This window comes from Hylobates moloch, unplaced genomic scaffold, assembly GCF_009828535.3.
Source record: "Hylobates moloch isolate HMO894 unplaced genomic scaffold, HMol_V3 SCAFFOLD_2, whole genome shotgun sequence".
Taxonomy (NCBI): Eukaryota; Metazoa; Chordata; class Mammalia; order Primates; family Hylobatidae; genus Hylobates; species Hylobates moloch.
Genome location: NW_026652277.1, coordinates 166,732,680 through 166,755,723, shown reverse-complemented (window position 1 = coordinate 166,755,723; position 23,044 = coordinate 166,732,680). Strand labels below are relative to the sequence as shown.

At 48.0% G+C, this 23,044-nt stretch overlaps 1 protein-coding gene across 4 annotated transcripts in view; it reads right to left on the bottom strand.

Moving 5' to 3' along the window:
* TMEM181 (transmembrane protein 181) overlaps positions 1-19,586 on the bottom strand; it is a 98,235-nt gene extending 78,649 nt beyond the window's left edge. For 2 of the 4 annotated variants that reach the window (XM_032161475.2, XM_058435635.1), the window contains exon 1: positions 19,060-19,273. In XM_032161475.2, coding sequence (XP_032017366.1) covers positions 19,060-19,190 — 131 coding nt within the window. In that variant the 5' untranslated portion in view covers positions 19,191-19,273. Of the gene's footprint in view, positions 1-19,059 lie in introns of all 4 variants that reach the window. The other 2 variants (XM_032161483.2, XM_032161449.2) reach the window with 2 other exon arrangements.
* Positions 19,587-23,044: the final 3,458 nt, after the last annotated feature.

Below are 23,044 nucleotides of genomic sequence, written 5' to 3'. Positions count from 1 at the left end.
GAGACAGAGTCTCGCTCTGTCACCCAGGCTAGAATGCAGTGGCGCAATCTTGGCTCACTGCAGCCTCTGCCTCCCACTCAAAAGATCCTCCAGCCTCAGTCTCCCATGTAACTGGGACTACAGGTGTGCACTACCACAACCAGCTAATTTTGTATTTTTTGTAGAGACAAGGTTTCACTATGTTGTCCAGGCTGGTCTTGAACTCCTGGGCTCAAGCAATCTGCCTGCCTCAGCCTCCCAAAGTGCTGGGATCCTAGGAGGTGCACCGCCTTTGGAGATAAGCTACTGTGAAAGTTGTCAGAATTAAAATGGAGTCACTTGTATTAAAAACAAAAAACAGGCCAGGTGCAGTGGCTCATGCCTATAATCCCAGCACTTTGGAAGGCTGAAGAGAGCAGATCACTTGAGCTCAGAAGTTTGAGACCAGCGTGGCCAACAAAATACAAAAATTACCTGAGTGGCAGGTGCCTGTAATCTCAGCTAGTCATGAGGCTGAGGCAAGAGAATCACTTGAACCCAGGAGGCAGAGGTTACAGTGAGCCAAGATGGCGTCACTGCACTCCAGCCTGGGCAACAGAGCGAGACTCCATCTCAAAAAAAATACCAAAAACAAAAACAATCCTGACAAATAGAGCCAGAGAAAGCCATGAAGAGGATTCTCGTGCATAAATGCTTGATAACAAAAACTATAACAAAAGACTATAAAAACCATCACCTTGCACAAAGACCATCACAATCTTACACTTTTGCGAGGACATCTGCCCAGTAACTGCCTGTCCAACATCCCCCTTGTGAGTGATCCTTGTAGCCAAGCATAATTAACTCAAAACAATTATGTAATCCTCCCCATTGTTCCTTTAAAAACCATGTTTCTATACCTCCCTGAAAAAGCACATAGTTCGCTATGGCACATATATTCCCATTGCAATGCCCTATTCCTGGATAAATATCATTTCTTTTAGAGAGCCTCTTTGTTTGTTATTTAGGTCGACGCAAATGTGTCAGAAGTGGAATCGGGAAAAGGATGACTACAGGAAGGAAGTGATGATTCTTAGAACGGGTGTGCGGTACTCACTTGAGCCCTCTGAACTCTGCTGGCACAGCTTGCCTTTTTGGCCATGGAGACTCTTCTCTCAGGCCCACGCTCCCTCTTTTTGGTAGCAGCTTTTTGATATTATTCTGGATTCGTTTTGGTTATAAGGCTGCCTTAATAAAGGCTGCCTTACATCCCTACTGGGATGATAAAAGACTTTTTTGTCTTTTCTGAAAAGTCCTTTTTGGTAGAAAGACATGCTGGTTTGAGTACTCTGGTTTCTACAGAATTGACATTCTGTCTCTGAGACGTGTCTTTTCTGGTTAATTTACTTTGGCTTCTTTCTGCATGTCTAATTTAATATTTTGTTTGATCTGCAGGCTGAGTTAAAGCTTGTGACTACACTGATTTTGGTTTAGTTATGTGTCTATAAATGATTCGTCTTTTTTCCCTTGCTTGTTTCTGAAACTCTTCCAAGAGAAAAACAAACATTCTAAATGGTGGGCACATGATGGCTAGTTAAAAGCCACCAGCTAAACATTGTCCAAACTCCTGACATTCGCTGACAGAATTTATAGGATTTCCTTTGCTCCTGAGAGATTAATAAAAAGCAGCATGGGATTCTCAAGTCAAGTCAATGAGATTCTCTCAAGTCTTCTGGGACTCCAGCTAGCTGTATATTATGGCTGCTTTTCAAGCATTTTTAAACTAATAAATTATATCAAGAAACATTCAGAAATCAAATGATCATTATCTGAATTCTCTAAAAACACCTCTGCAACTATACAGGTAGCATGTAGAGTCTTCTAAATTCTCTATCTCTATTTTTTCTGCTTCCTTTAAATCTGCTGACTTTTCTACTGGAGTTGAGATAAAACTCACTGCTTATGGCATTCCAGCCAAGATTTTTTAAACCAAAACCAACAACCTAGACCTAAGGATCATCTCTTTTAAGGTAAATTTAGTTTTGCCTGACTAATAATTGTTTAGGGTAATGGAAGTTAGTTGAAGGATCGTCTAAGGAAAAAATTAGATAAATCTTTATAAAAGGCTCACAGATCAAACAAGTCAAAATCTTGAGCTCAGAGCAATAATATAAGGTGTCTCTGTCTGGCATAAAAGTTGCTTTTTCTGCCACACAGGGGGCCAAAAAGAAAGCGCCAAACACACACAAGAAACCCTGCTAAAATTCTTCCCGTTCACATTAACCAAGCAAACCAGATGGGCAAACAAAAGATACATTTGTTACTAGTTCAAGGCTCTTTGGAGAGTTTGCTTTCCTTATACAATTCAGCCAGTCCTAGCTAAAATGTAAACATTGAAAATGTAACCCTAAACTCATTTAAAACTGAAAAAAGCAAAAGAGTGGGAGTAAAAGAGATTTTTAAAAACCAAACTGCTTTCTCCAAAATCTTGGTCCACCATCTTCATTAGACTACCTATTAGGGCAAATAAAGTTCAGACATGTGAACAGGTTTCAATTTTGTCAATAATACAATTTGGATCTAGCTGTGTTTTATAAACCCATGAGTTTATATCTACTACTGTCTCACGACTAAAATTCTAAAATGAAAGCTATATTTCTGTATGTGGATATATGTTTCGGTGCATTTACACGTACGTGTATTATGTTTTATGTTGTGTCTTTATGGTAAGATCTAGCATGGACCCTTAAATTCTATTCAGATTGGCTTAGATAAATGAGTTTTCATATAAAATATAGTAAGTCCTGACTTAATGTTGTGAATAGGTTGTTGGAAATTGTGACTTTGAGCGAAACAATGTATAATGAAACCAACTTTTTTCCTCATCAATGTTATAATGAAACAGCATCGGGCAGTGGCTCACGCCTGTAATCCTAGCACTTTGGGAGGCTGAGGCAGGTGGATCACCTGAGGTCAAGAGTTCGAGACCAGCCTTGCCAATATGGTGAAATCCCATCTGTACTAAAAATACAAAAGTGGCTGGGTGCGGTGGCTCACGCCTGTAATCCCAGCACTTTGAGAGGCCAAGGTGAGCGGACTGCCTGAGGTCAAGAGTTCGAGATGAGCCTGACCGACATGGTGAAACCTTGTCTCTACTAAAAGTACAAAAATTAGCCGGGTGTGGTGGCAGACGCCTGTAATCCCAGCGGCTCCGGAGGCCGCGGCAGGAGAATCGCTTGAACCTGGGAGGTGGAGGCTGCAGTGAGCCAAGATCGGGCCATTGCACTCCAGCCTGGGCAACAAAAGCGAAACTCTGTCTCAAAAAAATAAAATAAAACAAAAAAATTAGCCAGGCGTGGTGGCTGGCACCTGTAATCCCAGCTACTCGGGAGGATGACGCAGGAGAATCACTTTAACCTGGGCAACCTCCAGCCTGGGCAACAGAGCAAAACTCCGTCTCAAAAAAATAAATAAAAATAATGAAACAGCATTGAACAAAGTGACATTATTTGAGGACCTGCTGGACGTTGTTTCACCCAGTCACAGTTTCCAAGAATCCACTAATGACATTAAGTGCCGACTTGTTCTCTGTATTAATTAACCCAAATGAGTTTTAGTTCATGTGACTTAAGAATGTCTTTAATAAATAAACTAGTTTTTAAATTGTTGATAAAAATAAAAATGTCTGCACAATTGTCAACATATTAATATACTGTTGTATGGGTTTCGTGGCAGACAGTTTTATACTGGCCTTCATTAGATGTTTTAAGGTATTAGGGTTTAACACAAAGATTATAAAACTATAAACCCAGCCTAAAATAAAATGATTTTTTGTACAATTATTTGATAAGTAAGACTAATTTAATATTGTTGGTTTAATAAAAATAGCTGTATCTTCTGAGTTATTGACAAAATAACCATATATTTAAGGTTCTTAGGTGAACACCTGATATGCACAGGCTATAAAAATGATTAACAGAGAAATAACTGATGACTAGCTTTGTCTAATATCTCAGTTTTAATAAGTAATCTAGGTATAATTGTTAAAAATAAATTTTGTAAATGTAAATGGTATACATGTTTATAAATAAGCTTTTTATGTAATTTAAAATCTTAAAGTTTTATGGTATCGTGTCCAGAATTGGTGGGTTCTTGGTCTCACTGACTTCAAGAATGAAGCCGCGGACCCTCGCTGTGAGTGTTACAGTTCTAAAGGCGGCGTGTCCGGAGTTTGTTCCTTCTGATGTTCGGATGTGTTCGGAGTTTCTTCCTTCTGGTGGGTTCGTGGTCTCGCTGGCTCAGGAGTGAAGCTGCAGACCTTCGCGGTGAGTGTTACAGCTCTTAAGGCGGCACGTCTGGAGTCGTTCGTTCCTCCCAGTGGGCTTGTGGTCTCGCTGGCTCAGGAGTGAAGCTGCAGACCTTCGCGGTGAGTGTTACAGCTCATAAAAGCAGCATGGACCCCAAGAGTGAGCAGTAGCAAGATTTATTGCAAAGAGCAAAAGAACAAAGCTTCCACAGTGTGGAAGGGGACCCGAGCGGGTTGCCTCTGCTGGCTCGGGCAGCCTGCTTTTATTCTCTTATCTGGCCCCACCCACGTCCTGCTGATTGGTAGAGCCGAGTGGTCTGTTCTGACAGGGCGCTAACTGGTGGGTTTGCCATCCCTGAGCTAGACATAAAGGTTCTCCACATCCCCATCAGGTCAGTTAGATACAGAGTATCGACACAAAGGTTCTCCAAGGCCCCACCAGAGCAGCTAGATACAGAGTGTCGATTGGTGTGCTCACAAACCTTGAGCTAGATACAGAGTGCCGATTGGTGTATTTACAATCCTTGAGCTAGACATAAAGGTTCTACAGCCTGTAATCCCAGCACTTTGGGAGGCCGAGGTGGGCGGATCACGAGGTCAGGAGATTGAGACCCTCCTGGCCAACATGTTGAAACCCCGTCTCTACTAAAAACACAAAAAAATTAGCTGGACGTGGTGGTACATGCCTGTAGTCCCAGCTACTCGGGAGGCTGAAGCAGGAGAATTGCTTGAACCAGGAGTTGGAATTTGCAGTGAGCCAAGATTGCACTACTGCACTCCAGCTTGGCAACAGACAGAAACTCTGTCTAGAAAAAAAAAAAAAGTAATTGATAAAGATAATGTTTGTATGATTTTTATTTAAAACATTATTGATTCTTTTTTTTTTTTTTTTTTTTTTCTGAGACAGTGTCTCACTCTCGCCCAGGCTGGAGTGCTATATAATACACTATAAAAACTATAAATGGTAGCTCTGTGCATTAGCTTCAAGTTCTAGTTATTTGCCTGTAGACTAGGCTAGGTCCTGAATTCTTCTAGATTTCTCCAATCCAACTTTGTTCCATGAAATTACTAAAATTGGGGACTACTCTGTTCCTAAGACCTATAAGATGAAACTGTATACATTTTTTCTTTTTTTTGAGACGGAGTCTCACTCTATCACGAGGCTAGAGTGCAGTGGCGCCATCTCGGCTCACTGTAACCTCCGCCTCCCAGGTTCAAGCAATTCTCTTGCCTCAGCCTCCCGAGTAGCTGAGACTACACATATGCGACACCACGCCCAGCTAATTTTTCTATTTTCAGTAGAGACAGGGCTTCACCATGTTGGTCAGGATGGTCTCGATCTCTTGACCTTATGATCCGCCAGCCACGGCCTCCCAAAGTGCTGGGATTACAGGCATGAGCCACCGCGCCTGGCTGAAATTAGATACATTTTAAGAAACAAGTCTCTGCCGGGCGTGGTGGCTCATGCCTGTGATCCCAGCACTTTGGGAGGCCAAGGGGGGCAGATCACCTGAGGTCAGGAGTTCGAGACCATCCTGACCAACATGGTGAAGCCCCGTCTCTTAGCCTCACAGCCAGTCCCTTCAAAGCTCAATTGTTGCTCAAATGTGGCTGAAAGGGTTTTGACACTGACTCCTGGCTACAATTCACGCCCTCCAACATGGGACCAGACCAGCAACCCGAGACAGGCCCATCCAAGCACAGAGGGACATCAAAACCTAACTACAGGATGACTGATCAGTGACGCTTTTGGAGAAAGATCTTGATCAAAAGAGGGAATGGGAAAATTATCAGAATCAAAGTGGAGTCACTCGTATTAAAAGGCCATGAAGAGGAGTCTTATGCACTTATGCATAAATGCCTGGTAACAAAAACTATCACAAAAGACTCTAAAAAAACCACAATGTTGCATAAAGGCCGTCACCACCTTACACACAAAAAATACTCCTGCAACAACACCTGCCCAGACACTGCCGGGCCAACCTCAAATTGGCATCACCCTTGTTATTGATCCTTGTAGCCAAAAATAATTATGTCAAAGCAATTATGTAATCCTCTTCATTTTTCCTTTAAAAACCTTTGTCTTCCTTTACCACGCTGACTACACACAGAGCTTACTGTGGAATGCGTATTCCCATTGCAATGCTTTGCTCCCAAATAAATATTATTTTTGAGAGCCGCTCTCTGTTTGTTATTTAGGCTGACACCACCATAGTCTTGAAGTCTGTGAACAACCATGTTTGCATTCTCTCCTTTCTTCATTTCCAAAGGTGAGATAATTATGCACAGAACATTTAGAATCACTTGAAAGTCTACTACTATATGTTAAGAAGTGTAGGCTGGGCACGGTGGCTCACACCTGTAATCCCAGTACTTTGGGAGGCCAAGGCGGGTGGATCACGAGGTCAGGAGTTCGAGACCAGCCTGGCCAATATGGTGAAACCCCGTCTCTACTAAAAATACAAAAATTAGCCGGGCATGGTGGCGCACCTGTAGTCCCAGCTACTCGGGAGGCTGAGGCAGAAGAATTGCTTGAACCCAGGAGGCGGAGGTTGCAGTGAGCCGAGATTGCACCACTGCGCTCCAGCCTGGGCAACAGAGAGAGGCCCTGTCTCAGAAAAAAAAAAAAATAGAAAGAAGCGTACACATATTCCCTCATTTTGTCCCCTTTGCCACCATTAAAGCAAATGCCCTATTTTGTGTGGCCCCTGCTGTTTCTGGAATTTACAATAACAAAGCCTGGTGAGTAGAGCAGGCCCCTCCTTGCCTCTCTGGCACAGCAAGGCCATCGCTCACAAGCCCCGGGTGCTAACCAGGAAGGAGGCTCCAGCCTCCCAACACTCTTCACCTTCTCTGCCTTGGTTGGTTTTTAAGTATCAGTCCCAAGCTATCAAACTGAAACATGTATTTTAATTTATTTTCAATGTTTGAGCAGCGCCTCTCCATCATCGTCTCCTACGATCTCACCGTGCAAGCCTTTATTCGTCCTCCTCTTTTCAGGACCTGGCACCCAGCCTGGTGGAAAGACATCGAGACCCTGTGTGTTGAACAAATGACTGCCCTGGGCTTGCTGGCTGCCTCACAATAAGACACCCATTTCCTCATTGTTTGGAGAACGAGGACACCGTCCCTCGGAACAAGGGAAGGGAGTTGGAGGCCAGTGAGCGCAGGACTGGAGGTGGCAGCTGAGAGCGTTCCTGCCACCTGGCCAGAGCAACCGGCTGATTCTGGTTTGCCTGAGACTTTCAAGTATGAGCACTGGAAGTCCCTGTCCCGAAGACGCCCTCAGTCCCAGGCAAACCAGGATCATTGGCCACCCTCCTTCTGGCCCATGTTTTTCTGTGAGTTACCGGGCAAGATTATCTCAACATTTAAAGAATGTCTTAGCAGCTGGGTTCCCTCAAACACAGAACCTAGAGCAACAGTTTCCATGTCAATTTTATTGGGAGTGGTACGATCCCAGGGAAAGAAGGAGAGAGGATGGAGTCAGACAGGAGGTCGGAGAGTACATTTCAGAGGGTGCACGTGGGCCAGAGCTTCAGGACAAACACGGTTGGTTTATTTCCAAACTACTGTGTTCGGAAACAATCTGTTAGCTCTGTCCAGTCACTGTCACCCTTGGCCAAAGTCTGACCTACACATCCAGGTGACATTACCTGGCCCTCAAGCAGCCCTGGGGAGCCAGGCCCGTGGCTGCCAGTTCAGTCAGTGTGGGGCGAAGGAGCCCCCATGTCACTCAGCACCAAAGCAGCTCTTTGGTCTGTGGGGTGGAAGGGGCAGAGGCTGGGAACTGCTTCTCTTCATGGCTTTCACCAACCTATTTGTCAGGACTTTTTTTTTTTTGAGACGGAGTTTCACTCTTGTTGCCCAGGCCGGAGTGCAATGGCGTGATATCGACTCACCGCAACCTCTGGGGCCTGCACCAGGAGGTCAGGTCGGGAGGCAAGGCCAGGGACCAGTGGCCCGGGGGCAGGGTGGGAGAGGGCAGGTGGATTTGGGCAGGACCAAGGGGGCCTGGGGGGCCTGTCAACTAGATCTAGTGCAAAGAGGTGGAGAAGGTTTGGAATCGTTGTTACAAAGTCTGGAGAAATGAGCAGCCTGGGAAAAGCTAGCAGGATTTCAGGGCTTCGTTGAGGCCCCAGCTGAGGGGGTGACTTCCAGGAGCACCTGCCTGGTGGCACTTTCCTCCTGCTGAATGGGTGGCATAAGCATGAGAGTATTTGTATTGATCAGAGATTGGCGGCCCCAGGACAGATGAGACGAAAAGACAGAGAAGCAAACTAGTTTAAGACAATGGGTCTCCGTATCTGCAGAAGTTAGAATCACTTGGGGAGCTTTAAAAAAAACCCAGTGCTCAGGCTGAACCCCAAACCAACTGAGTCAGATCTGAAGCAGGGCTTAGGCATCAGTATTTTTGTATTTATTTATTTAGAGACAGGGTCTCACTCTGTTGCCCAGGCTGAAGTGCAGTGGCATAATCATGGTTCACTGCAGCCTCGAGTTCCAAGGCTCAGATAATCCTCCCACCTCAGCTTCCTAAGTAGCTGGGACTACAGGCACATGCCACCACGGCCAGCTAATGACTGTATTTTTTGTAGAGATGAAGCGTCGCCCTGTTGTCCAGGCTGGTATGGAACCCCTGGGCTCAAGCAATCCGCCCACCTCAGCCTCCCAAAGTGCTGGGATTACAGGCGTGAGCCACTGCGCCCAGCTGGCATCAGTATTTTTTATTTGTTTGTTTGTTTTTGTTTTGGAGATGGAGTCTCGCTCTGTCGCCCAGGCTGGAGTGCAGTGGCGCAATCTCGGCTCACTGCAACCTCCACCTCCAGGGTTCAAATGATTCTCCTGCCTCAGCCTCACAAGTAGCTGGGACTACAGGCGCCCACCACCACACCCTGCTAATTTTTGTATTTTTAGTACAGACAGGGTTTCACCATATTGGCCAGGCTGGTCTCGAACTCCTGACCTTGTGATCCGCCCACCTGGGCCTCCCAAAGTGCTGGGATTACAGGTGTGAGCCATCGTGCCTGGCTGGCATCAGTATTTTTAAAGCTCCCTAAGGGATTCTAATGTACAGTAAATTTGATAACCCACAGTTCAGGGCATTGGCAAGAGAGATCTAGAAGATGAACCCATGGAATCCATGCCACATCAGCTCCTTCCTGGGGCTCAGTTTCAGCTCCAACTCCTTCCTGGGGTTCAGTTGCATTTTTGCCCTTTGGTCTGTGAATGATCCCTGTATTCTCGTAATGTTTACCCTTTTTGGCTGAAACTAATACTTGCAACCAATGGTCTTCAATGCTGTAGTGCCATATCTTTATAAAGTGACTGTCAATGCCTCTAGCTGTCCCTGACATAGCTGCCAATGATGAGAACTACAGCAAAGTTCTAATATGTTCTCATTCCTATTGCAGCCTGAGGGGAGGGTATTTGGTTTTGCATTTCCGCTTGCAGAAGCTGAGGACAGTCTCCACTGGAAGAACGCGGGTTCTGGAGCTCCCAGCTTGTCACCACGAGGCAGGAGCATGCGCGACCTTTCCAGATGGAATAGGAAGTAATCTCTGTCGGCCTGAATCCTAAACTGGGAGCTCTGTTCACCGAAGAGCATGGGTTTATATATCAGAAACACTGCCCCGGTCATGCCATATAGATAAGCCAGGGAAACTGGTCATTATCTTCACTTAGGAGCAAAACTCCGTCTTTAAGTCCTGACAAGACTTGAAGGCTGAACGTCAACAGTAAACAACCAAGATTACTTTGCTGGATGTACTCCACTATGAACAAACACAGCGCAGAGGGCACTTTCCTAGCCATGTGGGTGTATTAAAAAGAATGGGAAGCCAGAGCCCCAGTTATTCAGGAGGGTGAGGTGGGAGAATCAGAATCACTTGAGCCCAGAAGTTCGAGGCTGTAGTGCACCATGACTGCACAATGAAGAGCCACTGCACTCCAACCTGGGCAACGTAGTAAGACCCCGTCTCTAAAACACAAGACAACCCCCATCAAAAAAAACTAAAAAAGAATGGAAAGAGTGCAGCCGTGCCCCCTTATAGCACGTTTCCAAGTTCTGTTCGGTTCCTTCATTCCCCAGGAGGCAGAGAAGGCAGGACAACGCCCACCCGCCATGTGCCCCTGCATCCCCTAGCAGCTGGAAAAGCGGGCGGGGTTGCTCATGATGAGCCTGCCTCACGCCTTCAGAGCTCTGCTCCCAGAGGCAGGCGATCAGCCCTTCGCTCAAGCTGCTTCCTACGTAGCAAAACAAGCGCTGCTCCATCGAGACCCGTCATTTGCCACGACTTTCCAAGTCAGGACAAGGCCAGGGGAGGCCAGTCCCAGGCACGTGATGGTTCTATGCAGTTGTGGGTCCCAGGGTCACAAATAAATCCTCTGCTATGGCCTTGAACATGCAGAACAATGGGGCTTTGTCCTGATTTCCTAAGTATGGCCTAAACCTCACAACTCCAACAAACATGGGGTAAGGAAGAAAGGGGGGTGTAGCGGGAACGCTGGTGCAGAAACATTCGGAGTAGGCACAGCAGTGCCCTGCTGCCCACGGCTGAGCAAGCCGCAGGGGAACGGGGCCTGGAGAGCTGCCTGGCCCCTGAGCGGTGGGCAGCATCCTCTCCCTGTGTGGCTCTAAGGTGCCAGCTTCCTAAAACCGTCACCCCTGGGGCGTTTTCCTGTTAGGGTAGTCTTGCCAGGGCATTTTCACGTTGTCATGCATGCTATTTCTTATCAATTACTTTTCTTTCATTGCTTGTTTAGATGACATTTAGGGTACTTTAATTTTTTTAAGTTATGGAAGTATGTATGACGTTTTTAAGGAATTTCATTTCGGGATAGGAAAAGAGGGACTACAATATAGTTGCTGTTATAAAAAGAGCAGGAGGGAGTTCTCCTTTGAGAAGCACAGCCCTGAGGCCGTGGGCAGCCTTACAGGGAGCTGTCTATTGAGCAGGGGAGGGGGTGACGAGGACTGAGCCAAGAAGAGCCAGAGAACCAGCCGGCTGGAAGGAAGGCGGGAAGACCAAGACCCCAGAGCGCAAGAGCTCAGGGGTTTGCCCTGAGTCTCATGGAAGGGCATGCCATTGAGGCTGAAGAAATTGGGGAAATGAGCACCCCGTCCCTTTCTGCACTGTTCAGCTAGCTTTCAGCCGCCTTCTGCCCGCTACCTGACCGTGATACCCTAGCGCGCACACACTACCCCAGCAGACGGCTCATCTGTCTGAGTCTCCAACTCTGCCTCACCCAGCCTGGCTTAACCTGGAGTGGCTCCTTGTATCCTGATCCACCTTTAGGTTGACCAACCATCCTGATTTTTCCGGGACGGAGGGGTTTCCTGGAGCACTAGACTTTCAAGCCAGGATGCACTGAGCACCATATCTCTGACCCAACAGCTCCTGAGCTAGGCCAGAGCCTGTTTCCTCTGCCTTCATTGCACACTCCCCCTCACCCCAACACACACACACACACACACACACACACTCTCCAATTTGCACCTGAGAAACCTCAGGCAACTCAGGTGACACAGCGAAGGTTTCAGACACCTCTGCCGGGGAGACGGAGCCACCCTGATCCAGACACAGCTGCACTATCAGTCTGCTATCTCCGTTTTAGAGCCAGGAGGGATCCGAGATCATCCTATAAGATGTGTAGACCCGATTTCCAATAAGCACAGCGGCCGATCCAAGCCAGGACCTGCCCAGTCCTCCTGACTCTTGTTCATCAAGCATTCAGCTGCTATGTTTAGAAAACATTGGCAGAGAGGAACCAAAATCCACAGCCCTGTATCAACACATGAGCAGTTCTTTTCAAGGAAAGCCTGTTATGGTGTGGCTTGTGTCCCCAAAAAGATGCTGAAGTCCTAACACCCAGTGCCTGTGAACGTGGCCTTATTTGGTGATAAAGCCTTGGCAGACGAGCAAGCTAAAATGAGGTCATTAAGGCAGGCCCTAAATCCGGTGTAACTGATGTCCTTATAAAAAGGGGAGATTTGGACACAAACACGCATAGAAGGAAGACGATGTGAAGACACAGGGAGATGACAGCCATCTGCAAGCCAAGCCTGAAGCTACCAGAAGCCAGAGAAAAGGCCTGGGACAGAATGTCCCTCAGGAGGAGCCAACGCTGCCAACACCTGGATTTCGGACTTCTGGCCTCAGAGCCAGGAGACGATACATCCCTGTTGCTCGAGCCCTGCAGGCTGTGGTGTTTTCTTACCGCGGCCCTAGAAGGTGGCCCCAGAAGGCGGCCCCAGAGTCCCAGCTTCCATATCTGGGGAACGAGGTCCACTTCAAGCTTCAGGTGTTCCACCAGACTCGGGGCCTGTTCTCCTCTGGCAAAGGATGGTCTTTCAGTCGCCAGAACCGAGTCATCCTTGCAGCCGGATGATGACCAGGAAGAACAGATGGGATGCTTATACCTGCTCTGCTATCCAGGAAATTAGTATCTTTATTTTTTCCTCTCAATTCAGAGCGAGATGTGGCTTAAATAAACATACTCTGAGGCCAGGTGAGGTGACGCACGCCTGTAATCTCAGCACTTTGGGAGGCTGAGGCAAGCAGACCACGAGGTCAGGAGATCGAAACTATCCTGGCTAACACGGTAAAACCTCATCTCTACTAAAAATACAAAAAATTAGCAAGGCATGGTGGCACACACCTGTAGTCCCAGCTACTCGGGAGGCTGAAGCAGGAGAATCGTTTGAACCTGGGAGGTGGACGTTGCAGTGAGCTGAGATCGCGCCACTGCACTCCAGACTGGGTGACTGAGCAAAACTCTGTCTCAAAAAAAAAACAAAAAAACAAAAAAACCACTCTGGAGGCTGAGGCAGGCGGATCCCGAGGTCAGCAGTTCGAGACCAGCCTGGCCAACATGGTGAAACCCCTTCTCTACTAAAAATACAAAACTTAGCCAGTTGTGGTGGTCCACGCCTGTAGTCCCAGCTACTCAGGAGGCTGAGGCACAAGAATTGCTTGAACCCGGGAGGTGTAGGTTGTAGTGAGCCGAGGTCACGTCACTGCACTCTAGCCTGGGCAACAGAGCAAGACTCTGCCTCAAAAACAAACAACAAAAAGAAACCCACACTCTGCTGTATGGGCAATAGCTCCGCTTACCCCAAGGTACACAAAGAAATAATTAAGCCTAGGTAACCATCAGGAAGAGCTCTGGTAAGTGCATACAATGCAGACTTGGGTTTGAATTCTGGTTCTAAAATGCAACCTCGAACAAGTTACTTGGTCTTGCTAGACTTCATTTTCCTCTGAGGGTTGTTGGGAAGATTATATAAGATGATGCACGTAAACAGTTGGTCCAGTACTCAGTACACAGTAAGGACTCAATAACAGAGTAACAACTTTAGTATCTGACAAAACAGAATTCAAGAGATGTCCATCATAGACATAAATATGCCCAATACTATATGTGAGATTCAGAATATGTTAGCCTCTGGCTGTGTGATTAAAAGAATATCTAGGCCAGGTGCGGTGGCTCACACTTGTAATCCCTGCAATTTGGGAGGCCAAGGTAGGTGGATCATTGAGGTCAGGAGTTCGAGACCAGCCTGGGCATCATGATGAAGCCCCATCTCTACTAAAAAAAACAAAAATTAGCCAGGCATAGTGGCGCATGCCTGTAATCTCAGCTACTTGGGAGGCTGAGCAGGAGAATCGCTTGAACCTGGGAGGTGGAGGTTGCAGTGAGCTGAAATCAGGCCACTGCACTCCAGCCTTAGGTAACAGAGCAAGACTCCATCTCAAAAAAAAAAAAAAAAAAAAGATATAAAATCCCAGTCTCATCAGGGACACTGTTTCCTCCCACCAAAAAAAGAAACAAAAGACAGAGAGAGTTGTCAGTCAATAGTTACACTGAGGTGTACCCAATAACTTGAAAACAAGGAGAAAAGACGAGGCCCTCTGATATGCTTACATCAAAATCAGTACAGATACGTCAGGAAATAACGTTGGCCTTAAATAAAAAACGTGGCTCCCAGACCTTTAAACCTGAATGTAACCTGATCAAAGGTGTCAAAGCAGAAAGGAAGGTTGGCCAGCCTGGAGGCGTGGAAACAGAGCATGAGCCACGGTGAGCTGACAGCAGTCACTGAGCTTTGTGTGGGGAGGGAGACATGGCACCTGGCTGCCAATACTGCCACCCATTGGAAAATCCACCAGAGGAGGAGATGGGTGCCCCAGGGTGTCTCCACCTGCTGCTCTAAGATAATTCTTTTGTTTTTTGTTTTTTGTTTTTTTGAGATGGAGTCTCGCTCTTGTGGCCCAGGCTGGAGTGCAATGGCACAATCTCAGCTCACTGCAACCTCTGCCTCCCTGGTTCAAGCGATTCTCCTGCCTCAGCCTCCTGAGTAACTGGGATTACAGGCGCCTGCCATCACGCCCAGCTAATTTTTGTATTTTTTAGTAGAGACGGGGTTTCGCCATGTTGGCCAGGCTGGTCTCGAACTCCTAACCTCAAGTGATCTGCCCCCATCAGCCTCCCAAAGTGCTGGGATTACAGGCATGAGCCACCACGCCCGGCCTGCTCTAGGATATTTCACTCACCCCTCATGGCTCTCCATCCTGGCAGAGATCCAGCCCAGGTCAATTACATTAGAATCCTCAAGGGTGGGACCTGGGCATCTTTGTTTTTAAAAGCTCCCTCACATCCTTGAGCTCAGAAGTTCAAAACCAGCCTGGGCAACATAGTGAGACCTCGTCTCTACGAAAAAATTCAAATGAACAAAAAAATTAGTTGGGTATGTTGGTGCATGCCTGTAGTACCAGCTACCTGGGAGGCTGCAGGGGAGGAGTTGAGGAGGTCCCACACCACTGCACTCCAGCCTTGGCGACAGGGGTGAGACTCTCTCTCAAAAAAAAAATAAGAAACAGCTCCTTCAGATGATTCTGATGTGCAGCCAGCACTGAGAATCCTGATCTTACCAATTCCTCCAGGGTTCAATCGATTCTTGTGCCTCAGCCTCCCAAGTAACTGGGATCACAGGCATGCACCACCACGCCCGGCTAAGATTTTTATTTTTGTGTAGAGATGGGCTTTCACTACGTTGCTCAGGCTGGTCTCCAACTCCTGGGCTCAAGTGATCTGCCTGCCTTGGCCTCCCAAAGTGCTGGGATTACAGGCACGAGCCACCGCACCCGGCTGCCTTTGTCCATTCTACTGTTTTTTAGTATCTGGCTACTTTCCAGTTTAGGAGTATTACAACTTGTGCTGTTATGAACACTTTTTAGTACATGTCTTCTGATGGCCCCATGTATGCATTTCTGCAGGGCATATACCCGACAGCAAATGCTGGGCCTAAGGAAATGTGTATGTTCAACTTTAGTAGCTGCTTGCCAGTGGTTTTCCATAATGATTATAGCAATTTACCCTCCCATCTGCAGTGCGTGAACATTCCATGTCCTTGTTACCATTTTGGTGGGGTGTAGATACGCAGATTCAAGGAGTTTTCTGTAGACTTCAAGTTATTCTTTTTCTTTTAGAGACAGCCATAGAAAGCCAGCCAGTTTCCCCCATGAATGTGAATGAGAAGCAACAGCCCAAACGATTATCAGCAGCCAATTGCTATCAAGTTAAGAAGAAAAGAACTTGATTACATCATTAAGCTGCTGGATCAGCAACCCAATTCATTTCCTTATTGTTTAGACTGGTTCGCTGTGGTTTTTCTGTTATGTGTATCTGAAAACATCTTTAGTGCTCTCTTCATAAAGTGTTTGAGTCTTATGAAAATCCGTGTGAAGAGGGTTTCTTTATCCTGATGTGGAAACGGATTGTCCAGTGAAATGCATTAACTCCCCCCAAGGCCGGGAAGTTTAGCAAAGGGTAGAACGGGGGCTAGAACCAGGATTTCAGATCCCTGGCCTACTGTTTTACCACTTTCCCTCTCCTGACAGGCAGTACAACTGTCATCTCTCATTTTGTGGAAATGGCCATGTATCCTTTGATCACATAGCTGCAGCTCTTCACTGATGCCAAATTATGTAGCAAATATGCAAACAGCCATGCTGGTGAACAGAGGGGCCAATCATGTTTTGTAAACGGAGCTTTAGCAGCTGTGTTCTTTGCTTCGCCCTATTATGAGAAAACTGCCAACCACGTGAGGTGAGTCCCTGGTCCTCCAGGGAAAAGAGCTGGCGGGTTTTACTCATAAATCACTAATAAGGAAATGAAGATGGTGAGAAGAGAAGGAGCCAAAATCATAATAGCAATTTCACCTTCCAGCTAGACAGAGGCAGAGCTGTAACTAGCAGCTTCCCAACTTAGAAACCCGAGTATTTCACCTAGTTTTGTACAGTGACAATCTATTGATATAAAAATTCAATGGAGCTACTGAAGATAGTTCAGTGATCTAAAACATCTTCTCACTATAAAACAGACTTTGTGATTCAGCCTAACTGCCCTGTCTATACAAGATATTGTAAAGTACTCTGCAGTCAACTTGTGCTGATGGCAGTGGGGCGGGGGGCGGGCAGAATCCATCACTGATCACTTCCAGCCGCTGTGAATCTGTCTTCAAGCTCCAGCTCAACTAAGGAAGTGGCTCCTGGAGCAAAGATTCAAATGCTTGCTGTAGTACAGGCAGCCAAATTGCTGATGTCACTTGTCCCATGTAAAATCCTCTAGTGGCTTCACACTGCAGTCCCAGTGAAACACACATTCCTTAGTCTGACCTTCAAGGCTCTTCAGGGCCTGGCCCTGCCTCTCTCTGACTACAGTGCCCCAGGCTCGCTGGTCTTCCATCTGTGCCTTGAACATTTCATGTCTTGATGGCCTCAGGGACGTTGCAATCCTCCTTCCTCTTCTGGGACTTTCCTCCCTGCCTCCTTGGCTGGTTAGCTCCTCATTTTTCAGTTATCAGACAAATGTCACCTTGAAGATGAGCCTCATCTGACTACCTTCTGTGTGGCAGCACCCTGTCACTCTCTCATGTCACTTGGTTTATTATCTGTAAGCCCCAGGACAGCAGAGACCCTGTCTTGCTCACCGCTATATTCACAATGCCTAGAACAACAGCAGGAACATAAAAGATGCTCAGTAACTACCAGGTGAATACATTGGTCAATGAATAAAGATGGAGATTAACCACTGGGGTGTGTTCTCTTCTCGGCTATTTGCACTGCGATCATTCCACTTTCACTAGCTGTGTTGCCAAAGAAATATTCCCAGGAAAAGAAAATACAAGGAAAAAAAAAAAAAAAAGGCCAGGCATGGCGGCTCACGCCTGTAATCTCAGTACTTTGGGAGGCCAAGGTGGGAGCATCACTTGAGCCTAGGAGTTTGAGACCAGCCTGGGCAATACAAGGAGATTCTATCTCTACAAAAAATACAAAAATTAGGTGATGGGGCACAGGCCTGTGGTCCCAGCTACTCAGGAGGCTGAGGTAGAAGGATTGCTTGGTTGAGCCAGGGAGGTGGAGGATGCAGTGAGCCAAGATTGCAGCACTGCACTCCAGCCTGGGCGACAGGGGAAGACCCTGTCTCAATGAATAAATAAATAGGAAAAAAAAAAAAAGAGTAGGAGGCGGGGGACGAGGGACTAGTAGAAAAGGAGATTGGAAATAATGTTATTTAACAAGTATGATATGAAACTGTGGGTTCTTTTCCCATACCCTCAGGTCTTCTAGGAGGCTGCATTAGACAGATTTCCAGGCTCGCCCAAAAGCTACATCACATGATTTTTTACATTTGTTTAAAATGGGCTTTTTCACTCAGTAACCATGACCATGGTTCCGCTGCGTTGCTGATTAGCCCTTGGGAAGGCATTAGGTTTTCTAACAGATGTGAGGATAAGTGTGACACATCTTTTCCTGAGCATGTACCTATGATTATTAGCACACGATGGGTCTTAGAAAAATGACAACCACCCGTTCCCCATAGCAGTGCGACACCCTCGCCAACCTTAGCACAGTGTGAGTAAATCATGATTAAACCTCAGCTTTCTGAGGCCTTCTGGTTCAGGCTTCCCATTTAACAGATGAGGAAGGCTGAGGTGTGGGGTGAGGGAGCTTTCTACCGACTCGCGATAGGGTCTTGTCCCGACACCGCCAAGCCTTTGGGTAAATCGGCCATTGGCGGTAAACAGACTTTCCTTCCCCTCCGAACTGCAGAGCGCAGAGAGGAAGGAGGCGGGTGCCAGGGTCTGCAGTCCCCACCGCCCTCCCCTAGGCCGCTTAAGAGGGAGACAGAGATGAACGCAAACAAGTTCCACACAGCCGCTCCCAGGCGCCGTGTCCCCGCCGCGCCCGTCCGCCCCCAGCCCTTGGCGGCGCCCCAGCCTCGGAGGCGTCCTGCAAAGCCTAGCGGCCTGGGGCGCTCGGAGCTGCGGCCAAGACCCTCCTCCCGACGCCGGAGCGCGCGCGGTCGCCTCCCCAGACTCCGCTGCATGAGGCCCGAGCGGGGGCGGCGAGGCGGGCGCGGGGGGAGAACGACGCGGGGCGCGGGGAGGAGCCACAACCCGCAGCTCTCTTCCGGGGAGGCGGGAGCCTCGGCTCGGGTTTCAGCTGAACGGAAATCGGCCCTTCGCCCGGGGGCGCCGGGCTGCCCTGAATCCAGGATTCAGTACCCCTGAATCCTGCGCGCCGCTGTCAGTACCCCTGCTCCCCGTCCCCTTCCGGGTCCCTCCCAGATCCCCGCCCCTACCCCGTCCCCATCCGTAGGCTCCGCGCCCGGCGGGCGGAGGCGGCCGTCGGCGGGACCAGGCCAAGGCCGGGGCGCCGCCGGGGTCCCGGAGGGGACTGCGGCCCGGAAGCCTCCGGCCGCCCCGCCGCTGCCCGCGCCGCGCCCACCTGTAGTAGCGGTCATCCTTGAAGGGCGTGAGGTCCTCCTTGAGCTCGCGGTACGCCTCCCGCAGCCGCCGGCACAGGTGCTTGAGCTCGCTGCAGAGCGGGGGCTCAAAGGCAGGGTACTCGGCGTCCATGCCGCGCAGCCTCCCGGGCCCCGGCCCCGCCGCTCCGCCCTTTGTGTCGCCGCCTGCGCCCCCTCTCTCCTCCCAGCACTGGGGATCGGGCTGCCGGCGCGCTGGGCGGGACCGAGGAGGAGGAGGAGCAGGTGCGGGGGAGGTGGGGAGGGGGCGCGCAGGAAGCGGACCCGGGTGCGCTCAGGGCGCCGCCGCGAGCACCTGAGGAGCCGGACACGGCGCGGGTGGGGGCTTGGGGGCCCGGCCCCCTCCCCGCGAAGGGGTTTGAGTAGGGGAGGGAGCCGCGCCCATCCGCCTCCAAGCCCATCCGCCGCCGCCCCGGGAGAGGCAAAAGGCGGGGGAGGAAGTGCAACACAAAGTCGTCTGCCGCCCAGGACAAAAATCTCAGTGCCGCCCTCGCCAGTGGCAGCGCTGGGAAGGGAAGACACTGGAGGTGGGAGCACGAAGGAAAATGGTGCTTGGGGGCGGACCGAGGGCCCTTTCCTGCTGGGGAGGTCAAAGGCTGAAGCCGGCTACCGCGTTCAGCACCGCGGACAGCTCCCGCGGGCGACTTCTGGCTTCTTGGGCTCCACTTGGCCTAATGCAGAAACATTTAAAACTAAGCCCATTAGGGTTATAGTCATAATAAATATTGTTTTTAAATGAAGTGTGCCAAGTGAGGTGCCTCTTCCCACATGTACTAAAACCACCAAAAAAAGTCTAGGCAGAGGCGTTTCTCACCCTCTACAAGCCCAATGCTAGTGTGCAAACTACAGAGTTTTGTCTTCTACGAAATGGCTTCTCCAAAGCGTGATGTGATCTCCTCCTGTGAATTTTTCCAATAATGGGTGGAAAAGCAGTCTTTCCAGACGATGTTAGTGAATTTCCATCTGAACCGAGGGCCGGTTTCCACGCGAGATTGATCCTGCCTGCACTGGGGGAAACCTCTTACTTTTAGGGACAAAACCTACACAATTGAACCTAAATAATTGTGGAATATCGATTCCAGGAATCTGTATTTGTCCAAACTCCACAGGCAAGTCTAATGACCACTCAGGTGCCAGTGGTCTCAGCATTCCCATGTTTCCTGCTGTCTGTGCCTGCTCTGTCACTCCACCCACTCTTCCTTGCTCTGTATTTTTATTTATTCCCTCCCTTTACATTTTGGAACAGGTTTTGTATGGAAGCCGGGCTCCCCTATCAGGGCTTGGACATCTTCCCATAACTGCTGACCACCTTGCATTGCACACAGTTAGGTTTTAGCCTTAATTCATTAACATGAGCATTTGTGTTTAATCATCTCAGTGTTTTTTTTTTTAAAGAGCTCAGGTTTGGTAATACTCAAAATATAGTTCATCAAGAGCCGCACTAAGAAGAACTTCAGAGAACACACATGCAGATTTGTTTTCTGAAATGAGAGAGACTGTGAGTTCAGCATGTGCCATATTTTAAACATTGTATCATTGGCTAGAGAGAGCTTATTTTTAGGAGGTATATAGGCCAATCTCCAAGATACATCAAAACACTTAAAAATCCTCTAGGGAGCCTTCCTTAGCTTCTCAAGCCTAGTTTTTTTTCCTCCCTCTTTGAAGTACAGTAGCCCCTCGAGGATAATACACATCTGGCTCCAGCACTGTGAGGTACTAATCTATTTTGTCAGCTGTTTTACTACAAATCGCTAGAAATTCGAGATAAAACACACACGGCCGGGCGCAGTGGCTCACGCCTGTAATCCCAGCACTTTGGGAGGCCGAGGCGGGCAGATCACGAGGTCAGGAGATCGAGACCATCCTGGCTAACGTGGTGAAACCCCGTCTCTACTAAAAATACAAAAAATCAGCTGGGTGAGGTGGCGGGCGCCTGTAGTCCCAGCTACTCAGGAGACTGAGGCAGGAGAATGGCGTGAACCTGGGAGGCGGAGCTTGCAGTGAGCTGCGATCGCGCCACGGGACTCCAGCCTGGGTGACAGAGCGAGACTCTGTCTCAAAAAAAAAAAAAAAAACCACACACACACACACACACAGTGACTGCATGTTATGCACAGCTGAGCTACATACTATAATTTCTTTTTTGTATATTTTATTTCCCATAGAATTAATGGTTGTCATTTTTATTGCTTGATTTTTAAATATACTTATTAATATAACCTCAGGTCCTGCACCAATTGTCTAATTTCTCTCTTAAGATACTCAGGTGCATGAGACATCCTGTCAGTTTCACCTTTGTGAATGACAGCTCTCATGGGCCTTCTGACCAGCTGTAGAAAAGTTATCTTCACACCCAGTGCATAGGTGCCTGGAGGGATCTCCCCACCATCATCCTGGTAATTATCTCCCCTCTGTTCTGTTTGAATCCCACATTTTCTATTTACTGGTAGAAAATATCTTCTACAAGATTTTGAGAAAAGATGCATGGGATGCAAATTTTTGAGGCTGTGGATGTAGGAAAATGTCATTCTTTTATACTTTCTTGATAGCTTGGCTAGGTATAAAAAATTTGGTTGGAAATAGTTTTTTTGTTTTGTTTTGTTTTTGTTTATGAGACGGAGTCTTGCTCTGTCGCCCAGGCTGGAGTGCAATGGTGCAATCTCGGCTTACTGCAACCTCTGTCTCCCTGGTTTAAGCGATTCTCCTGCCTCAGCCTCCCAAGTAGGTGAGATTACAGGCACTTGCCACCATGCCCGGCTAATTTTTGTATTTTTAGTAGAGATGGGGTTTCACCATGTTGGCCAGGCTGGTCTTGAACTCCTGACCTCAAGTGATCGGCCTCGGCCTCCCAACGTGCTGGGATTACAGGCATGAGTCACTGCCCCCAGCAATTGGAAATAATTTACCTCTAAATTTTGTAGGTATTTTTCCATTGCCTCCTGGATTCTAGTATTGCTGTTGAGAAGTCCAAAGTCATTATAAATCCTGATTCACCTTATACAGACCAATTGTTTTTCTCCCTGGAAGGGTATAAGAGCTTCATTTTGTCCACAGTGTAATGACATTTCAAGATTATGTTATACATTGGCCTAGATTTTTTTTTCTGACAATCTAGGTATTTCAGCTTGAATAAACTTTTTCTTTTTTTTTTTTTTTTTGAGACGGAGTCTCGCTCTGTCGCCCAGGCTGGAGTGTAGCTCACTGCAAGCTCTGCCTCCTGGGTTCAGCCATTCTCCTGCCTCAGCCTCTGGAGTAGCTGGGACTACAGGCTCCCGCCACCACGCCCAGCTAATTGTTTTGTATTTTTAGTAGAGACAGGGTTTCACCGTGTTAGCCAGGATGGTCTCCATCTCCTGACCTCGTGATCTGCCCGCCTCGGCCTCCCAAAGTGCTGGGATTACAGGCATGAGCCACTGCACCTGGACTTTTTTTTTTTTTTTTTTAGTTTTGGAGACGGAATCTTGCTCTGTCACCCAGGCTGGAGTGCAGTGGCGCGATCTCAACTCACTGCAACCTCCACCTCCCTGGTTCAAGCAGTTCTTCTGCCTCAGCCTCCTGAGTAGCTAGGATTACAGGTGTGCACCACCACACCTGGCTTTTTTTTTTTTTTTTTAGGCTGGAGTGCAATGGCGTGATCTCACCTCACCGCAACCTCTGCCTCCCAGGTTCAAGCGATTCTCCTGCCTCAGCCTCCCAAGTAACGGATTACAGGTGCCCACCACTGCGCCCAGCCTTAATTTTTGTATTTTTAGAAGACATGGGGTTTCACCACGTTGGCCAGGCTGGTCTCAAATGCCTGACCTCAGGTGATCCACCTGCCTCGGCCTCCCAAAGTGCTGGGATTACAGGGGTGATCCACGGCACCCGGCCAATGTGTGCAATTTTTAATGTAAATAGGATTTAAATTTTGCACATATATTCATCCATGTAACTCCCACCAAGGTGAAG